The sequence below is a fragment of the Falco peregrinus genome, chromosome 13 (assembly GCF_023634155.1).
Source record: "Falco peregrinus isolate bFalPer1 chromosome 13, bFalPer1.pri, whole genome shotgun sequence".
Taxonomy (NCBI): Eukaryota; Metazoa; Chordata; class Aves; order Falconiformes; family Falconidae; genus Falco; species Falco peregrinus.
In genome coordinates, this window is record NC_073733.1 from 1309090 (window position 1) to 1316744 (window position 7655).

Consider the following 7655-nt stretch of genomic DNA (forward strand, 5'->3'; position numbering starts at 1 on the left):
TGCCCCAAGGCAGGCGTGGCAGCATGGCTGTGCTTCACCTCTGCCTTTCCCCCACGAGGTCCAGGAGGGGCTGCTGTGCCCCTTTGGGGAAACTGAGGCAGGGCAAAGCAGCAGTGGGCAGCAGCTGGGAGTGGTGGAAGTGGATCGGCGCTGGTTCCCCGGGGAGCCCTGGAGTCCCGCTCCTCCCCTTCCCGCCCGGGGCCCGGCTCTTACTCATCTCCTTCGCAGACAGCCCAGCCGGCCGGGAAAGCTCAGCCCTGCCAGCAACGCCCGCGGCCCCCGGATGCCGGCAGGCTGGGCGGGCACAGCGCTGTGGCCCGGGAGGGTGGGCTTGCTGTACGGGGCAGGCGAGCTACCCCCGGGTATGCCCAGCCCTGGCGCGGGAAGAGTCCCTCGAGTTTTTCTTGGCAGCCCTGTCCACCGGTGCCTGCCTCAAACCCCAGCCCAGCCTGGGGGCAGGCAGCCAGGCCATGAGCCCGGTCCTTGCACAGGCTGGAGGGTCCCAGGGCACCAGGGTGGGGCGGTCCTCAGACTGTGGCACTGAAGCCCATCCAGCAGTGACACACGGCCCCCCTTTGCATGTCCTCAGCATGTCCACCACTGGCCTTGCCAACCCCCCCCCCCCCTTGTTGTGCCCCCCACTCACTGCCAGTGCCTGCCATGCCTGGGACTTTTCCCAGACTCCAGTGGGCTTGGCTGCTGCTGTGCCCTTTCTCAAATAAGTAACCAGGGCTGCCTGGCCAGGCGTGAGGGCTCTGCACCCTGGCTCACGTGTGGCCCCACACCCCATTAAGCACCACATCCCTCCCTGCCCTGGCCTCCCCCGCTACGGCCCTTCCAGACCTTATTGCTGTGTCCAGCTGGCACTGGGGAGGGTGGGCAGCTCCCAGGGCAAGGCAGGCATCAATACATGCCACAGCTGCCCCCATGTCCTTGTGCCCACACCGGTGGTTCCCAACCAGAGCATCAACTCCCCTGACCCTCTCCAGCCCAGCAGGAGAGCAGCACTGTCCTGTGGGGCTGGGCAGTGTACCAGGTGCCCTGCCAGGGGCATGGACTGTAGCTGCCCACACCTTGCCCTGTGGTGTGCCCATAGAGCCTGCCTCAAATAAGCACCATGAAGCAGCACCAGGGCTGGGGGGCAATGTCCCCTGTAAGGGCAATGCCTCAAATGACCCATGCCAGCAACAGGGTGGGCATCACCCTTGCAAATTCTTGACCTTTGGCAAGTGCGAGCAGAGACCTCAGAGCTGGGACAGCCAAGCCCAGTAAAGCTGCAGGCATGGTGGTGCCCACAGCATGGGTACCACTGGCTGACCCGCCTGTGCTCCACAACACTGGAGTCTGGGTCACTCTGCCCACCTGTGGGCCTCAGTGCCATGGTCCCTAGGCTTGATGCCCATCCCTCAGCTGGGCTAAGTAAGCTACTGGGCAGCCTGGCTGTGCTGCTGGGCTGGCCTGGGAGCAGACCCTCAGGCTTTGTGCCTGCTCTGGCCAATGCATGCCAGCTCGCAGCAATGGGCACAAAGGTGCCAAGCCCACTGCCAGAGAGTCTGCATGGGGTGGGGGGAGCTGGAGGGGTTCTCACCATCGCGGAGCGCAGTGCTGGGCTCCAGCCATTCTCCCCTGGGATGAAGGGAGCTCCTGGCCCTTTAAACCCCGATTGGGGCCATGCCTTTAAAAGGGCCCTGAGAGCTAGGGCCTCTTACTCTGCAGGAGGAGGCTGGTCAGGAGCAGGTGGGCTGAGTGAGCTGGTCCTCCCCACGCACCCCACTTCACCCCCCTCTCCCCTACCCCCCTACCCTGGCACTTCTACAGCCCCCATAGCCAGGCTTCAGTCTGGCTGGCTTGGCCCCTGGTCTGGGTTTTAGTCCGTAATTTGCGCTCCTTTTTGAATACAGAGCCCCCCCACTTTTCTGTTCATGTGCTGAGCTGAAGCAGCTGGCATGGCTGTCCTGGCTTGATAGCAGCTGGCAGCATCCTGCAGTGGCTACAACCAGGTCTGCCTCTCCAGGGGAAAGAAGTATGACTCCAGGCTCCCCCTAATCTTGTTGCCAGCCAGCCTCACCTTGTAGTGCTCATCCACCCACCCTCACACTTATCATGGCTTTGCTCCATCCTTTCACCAGCCTCCTCCTCCTCCTTGCTGTGCCCCTTTCCCAGGCTGCAAACCAGCCCCCACTGCCCCTTGGCTCCCTGCCTGCCATCCCCCCCCTGCCCCTCCTGCAGGCCCTGCAAGTGCGGGCACCAGGCAGCCAGGGCTGGCGAGCTGGGCCAGCAAACAGGCAGCCCCTGCGCTACATGCTGAACCTGTACTGGCGTGCTGCTGATCGTGAAGGGCGACCGCGCCATGGCCGCAGCCTGGGTACTAACACCATCCGCCTGGTCCAGGCCAACTCCCGTGAGCGTCAGCCCTGGGCAGGTAAGGAGCAGCTGGGCAGCAAGGGCAGTGTGGGGGCCTAGCAGAGCCAGTGGGGTGGACTTGAGCCCTGAGGGGAGTCTCTGCCTGCCTCCTTCCCCTCTTCAGTGTCCTGGCCAGGACTGGCACATCCTGTGAACTGCGGGGCTGCCCTTGGCTGTGGGGTCCCCCTTGGTGGGTGGGCCAGGCTTGCCCTGCCCCTGGGGTGAGATGGGCAAGTGCATCGCTGGCCCTGTGTGCCACTCACCCCATCCCATCCTGCCTGATGCTATGTCAGGCCAGTGGTGATGGTGCAGAGGATGGGAGTTGCGCCAACCACTCTTTGCCCTCCACCCCAGCAGTGAGCCATGGCACACAGCTGCTGTTTGCTAAGGCTCCTGCCTTCCGTTGGGGCACCTGGCTGTCATGGGCTCAGCTGCCCTGTGTGGGGCCACCGCAGCACCCTGAGAGAGGGCTGTGCTGGCACAGTGCTTCCTGTGTCAACCTAAAGGTGCACTGGCTGTTGCTTCCCTGCAGGTCGCTGGTATGTGCAGCCCCTCACCTACCGCCTGGAGGGCCAACCTGAAGCCGAGCACCTCCTCCGAGCCACTGTAGTCTACCTGCCCAGCCTACCGCTGGCCCATGGTCACCTGCTCTGCACCTTGGAGCTGGCAGCCACTAGCAAGGCACCCGGGGTGCTGCTCAGCCCTGCTGCCCACCCTCGCCGTGGTTGGGCTGAAGCAGATGTCACCCCTTACCTGGTGCCAGGGAATGGTAGCATGGGGAACCTGGAGCTGCGGCATGTCTGTGTGCGTGCTGGCCGGGCGGGGGATCGTGATGCCCCAGTGGCACCTAGCCACCCCTTCCTCCTCCTCTACCTCAATGACACACAGGCTGGACTGGCACCTCCAGCAGTGGAGAACCGTCGGCACCGGCGTGACATGGGGACACTGGCCCATGACCTGCCTGGCTACCTGCGGGAGCAGGGAGAGAAGAAGAGTGACTGCTCCCTGCGCCCGTTCCCCGTCAGCTTTGCCCAGCTGGGCTGGGACCACTGGATCATTGCTCCCCACCGCTACAATCCACGCTACTGTAAGGGTGCCTGTCCCCGTCTGCTCCGTTATGACTACCACGTGCCCAACCATGCAGTGGTGCAGAGCTTCATCCATCAGCTGGTGGATGCCAGCGTGCCCTGGCCCTCCTGTGTCCCCTACCGCTACAGCCCCATCAGCGTCCTCATGATTGAGCGTGACGGTGGCATCCTCTACAAGGAGTATGAGAACATGATTGCAGAGGCCTGCACCTGCCGGTAACACCCACTGCCGGGGCATATCACACCCAGGTTTTGCCTATGCCTGCTGGATCCGGACTTCAGAGTTTTGTCTTGCTCCACTTGGGGCAGGCTCACTGCCCCCACCCCCCGCCACCCCAGCCCTGTGTGGCACTGCTCTGCAGGAAGGTTTTACGATGGCAATTTTATGTGAATTGTAGGTTTTTAAAGGCAGGAGTCTGTGCTGGGGCAGTTGACCCATGGCATCTGTCCTTCCTGCAGCCCCATGGCCACTGCCTGTTGGATTTTTTTTTTTTGGGGGGGGGGGGGTGGGCAGGCAGGAGGCAGGGCTTGGCCCAATGCTCCCAGAGATAAGCTGGGTCCCTGGACTGGAGCACAAAGTTCTTAGGTGGCTGGGTGTCTCTTGGTGGAGCTGGGGCTGGAAGGACAAGGGGTCCAGGTGTCCCCATGCTTGGCACCAAGCTGGTGCTGTCTGTATCTGGTGTAACCCTGCCTGCGGGATTCCTTCCCAGCTCACGTGCACCCCATCCTGTCTAGTCCTAGCTGCAGTGGCATCTCACTGGGCTGGGAATTGGGCTGGCAGGGGGGAAAACCCTTTCCTCCCCTGCAGTTTTGCTCTAGGGGGGCTGTGAAAACTGGAGGGACCTGAGCTGTCAGCTCCTCTCCCAGTGCCAGAGGCCAGGCAGCTGCCTATGCTGGGCTCCGTTCACTGCTGCTGCTGCCACTCCTGGGCTTGCCCTATAGCAGGGCTCGGGTCTCACCCTATCCCGGGGCTAGACCCTTGTCATGGTGTCCCTCTGCTTTCTGGTACCCTTGCTGTCCCATGGGCCTTGGGATCTGCTGGTGTCCTGGCCTGTTCCTGGAGGGGTCAGTCCCACTCCCAGCACCCCTGCCACCTGGCTTCCCTCTATTTATTGCTGACTGTAAATAAATAAATTGATGGATTTTGCTAAAGACCATTTTGGCCTGCTCTTGCTCTGTCTCTGGGGTACGGCAGGCTCCCCCTGCTCCCCTGGGACAGGCTGGTACAGACTGTGTCATTGTGCAGCACTCCTTGTGCTTGCACTGCAGGGGTGGGTGCTGCTTCCTGCTGTGCGAAAGCAGGTAAATCCCAGCTTGTTCAAGCAGGAGCTGTGAGAAGAGCCTCCCCTGCAGTGTAGACCTGCCCTGGGGCGGGGGGGACCAGATGTGGCTGCAGGCAGCTGCCTCAGTGGGGCTGGGGATCAGATGCCTCACATCCCTCTGTATTGGGCAGCTCCTGGGGGACCACAGGGGGCCAATAAGCTGGGTCTCCCCAGGCTATCTGTTACTGTATCAGGGCATTTGGCTTCCAGGGCTATTTTAGGAAGGTGTCTGAGGCAAACCTGGTTCCTGGGCATGATGCCCTGTGTTTGTAAAGCTGGGGCAAAGTTACCCTTCTTTGAGCAGCGAGGCAGGCATAGGTGGCAGCAGAAATCCTTGTTCCCAGTGCTTGGTGGCATTACCAGCTGGGTACTGCCTCTGCATCCTTATCTCATGGCTCTCTCCAGGGTCTCATCCCTTGCTTGGCCTCCAGTCCCATGTAATATTGCTGGTCCAAGCTCTGTGGGCATGTTTCAGCACTTACTCCCTCCTGTGGGTGTTTGCTGTGGGGCAGGGGGCTGCCAGCCCCAAAGTTTCTCTTGTGTCCTGGCAGTGTGAGGAGCTGCAGAGCCCCAGTCTCCTCTCCTATCCCTTGTCCCTATCTGGCCACATCCTGGCCATCTCTAGCCAGGAGACTGTGGGGAAGGGAATGTCTTCAGCTTCTTTGGAATCTCGAGGACCTGACCCCAGGGGAAAGATTTTTCCCTTGTCAATCATTAAGCACGTAGTGTTGACTCATCCAGGCAAGTGATGATGAAAGATGCAGGCGCTGGGCACTGTCCCAGCTCTGGGCACTGCTGGGTGCCAGTGCTCAGTGCTGGCCCTGTCAGGGACCTGCACCCCAGACTGCTGTGGCCCCCCTCGGATCTGCCAGGAGCCCAGAGACAGATGGGCACTTGGGTTTGTCTGTCCCAGCCCTGTGCTCTCGTATGCACTGTGCTGGTGGGATCTTGTGCCTGTTGGGCTGGACCCCTTCCTAGGATACCCTCAGGGACCAAGGGTTTGCCCCAGCAGTGTGATCTCTGCACTGGTGGTGGGGCAGACACTGCCAAAGGGACAGAGGAGCAGCAGTTCAGGGAAAAAGCTGCTGTCCCTCGGCTGACCCTGGCACTGTGCCAGCACCAGGGCTGCCAGGGCAGAGCTGGGTGAAGGGTGCGGAGCCCCCAGCCCAGTGTCCTGGTGCACCCTGGGGGGTGGCTCTTCCCGTGGATCCCACAGCTGTGTGAATCCCCCAAGCACAGCCTGGCACCCCATTGGCGTCAGCCCTGTAGAGAGCACCAGGAGCCCTGCCTTTGAGGACATGCCTCCACCCCATGCTCTGGCAGGAGTCTTGCCTGTGGGGCTGCCGCCTGTACTTGGGGCTGCACTGGCCCCCTGCTCTCCCCTAGGCCAGCCAGCATATCCCTGGCCCTTCTTGCCCTGCTCCAAGCCCCTTCTCCTGCCCCCAACCCACACTGGGGCTTTGCTCTGTCTCCACCAGGTCCCCAGTCACTACCCTTCTTGCTACCCATCCCAAGTGGGCACTGCCACCTCATATGCCCCATCTTCTGGGATGACACCTGGCAGGGAGCAGGTGACCTGCCCCACATGCCCTAGCAGTGCTGGGGAAAATCTGGGCCGGGCAAGGTGCAGGGGCACAGGGTGTGGAGCTTACCCAGCTGCGGAGCGCAGCTGCCCCCTGCCCTAGGCACCCTGCTGGGAGCTGTAGCAGAAGGCAGACCGTGATGCCCAGGCTCCAGATGCCTCCCTCACAGGTGCCCTGCAGAGATGCTGGCAGCCCCTAGATGGGGTGGGGGTGGGGGCCATATTTGTGTAAGGCCATGACCGGGCAGGAGCAGTGCCCAGTGGAGGCATGGGACGGCCAGAGTTGCCAGTACCATGGCAGCCTCAGCTGCTATTGCACTGAGCACTGGCCAAGGTGGCAGGGCCTCCCCTGCCCACCCATGCACTGCCACCGGCCTGGTGCTGCTTCTCTCCCTCCTCTTGCTTCTCCCCAGCACCCTCCGGGTGGGTTTGGGCATGGGGGGTGGGCGCTGGGGGCCAAGGGGCTCACCCCCCCCCTCCCTGCCCCATCCACCCCTCTGGGTGCTGTGGGAGCCCCGGGAGGTGGGAGGGCATGTGGCCACCTGGCTGCCACGCCTGACACCCTTCTGGAGGATGGTGGGCAGCAGACCCCTGGGTGCCCACTGCTGGCACAGCCTCAAGTGCGTCACCAGGGCCTGCAGGTGAGCAAGGACCCCTGCTCGTCCCACCTGCATCACCCCCTGCCCAGCCTAGTCTATGTCCATGGGACCCCACACCTATCTCCATTCCCACAGTGTCTCCAGCCCTGGGATCCCCCCATGTACCCCAAAATCCCCAGCTGTGGGGCCCCACAAGTACCCCAACCCCACCAGCCTCTTAAGCTTTGGGAGTTCTGCATCCTCTGACCTCCCACCCCTACACCACTCCCCGCTGCCCTCAGCGCAGGGACCTCCCATGCACCTCAATCCCCGTGTCCTCCAGTCCCGTTGTCCCTAGCCTAGGTACGCCCTATGGCTGAGTCCCAGCAGAGCCCAGCTTTACCCCCCCCGACCCAGGGATGCCCCTGCTCCAGGGACCCTGGCACAATGCTCATGGCTGCTCTGTCCCACAGGGCTGGGCGCCGTGCCCCACCACAGGATGAGTGCTGACAGACACTGGCAATCCCAGGAAAGCACCCCCTGCACTGGGACCACCAGAAACTAGGGTTTACTGTGTGCTCACTGCCTGAACAGGACTCCTTGGCAGACATGCACCCCATGGGGCTGCGTGGGGGAAGGACTGTGCCCCCATGGCCCCAGGGCAATGGTGCAGCTCAGCCTC

General features: G+C 62.5%; 1 protein-coding gene across 1 annotated transcript; it reads left to right on the forward strand.

Moving 5' to 3' along the window:
• The first annotated feature begins 2103 nt into the window (after window positions 1-2103).
• Window positions 2104-3711, forward strand: BMP15 (bone morphogenetic protein 15). Its single transcript, XM_005236775.1, has 2 exons — window positions 2104-2422; window positions 2936-3711. The coding sequence occupies exons 1-2, from the start codon at window positions 2104-2106 to the stop codon at window positions 3709-3711; spliced, it is 1095 nt and encodes a 364-aa protein (XP_005236832.1).
• The last annotated feature ends 3944 nt before the right edge of the window (window positions 3712-7655 follow it).

Coding starts and splice junctions, on each gene's coding strand:
- BMP15 (XM_005236775.1), top strand. CDS start 2,104: ATGGCTTTGCTCCATCCTTTCACCAGCCTCCTCCTCCTCCTTGCTGTG. Junction 2,423..2,935: donor TGAGCGTCAGCCCTGGGCAG/GTAAGGAGCAGC, acceptor GCTTCCCTGCAG/GTCGCTGGTATGTGCAGCCC.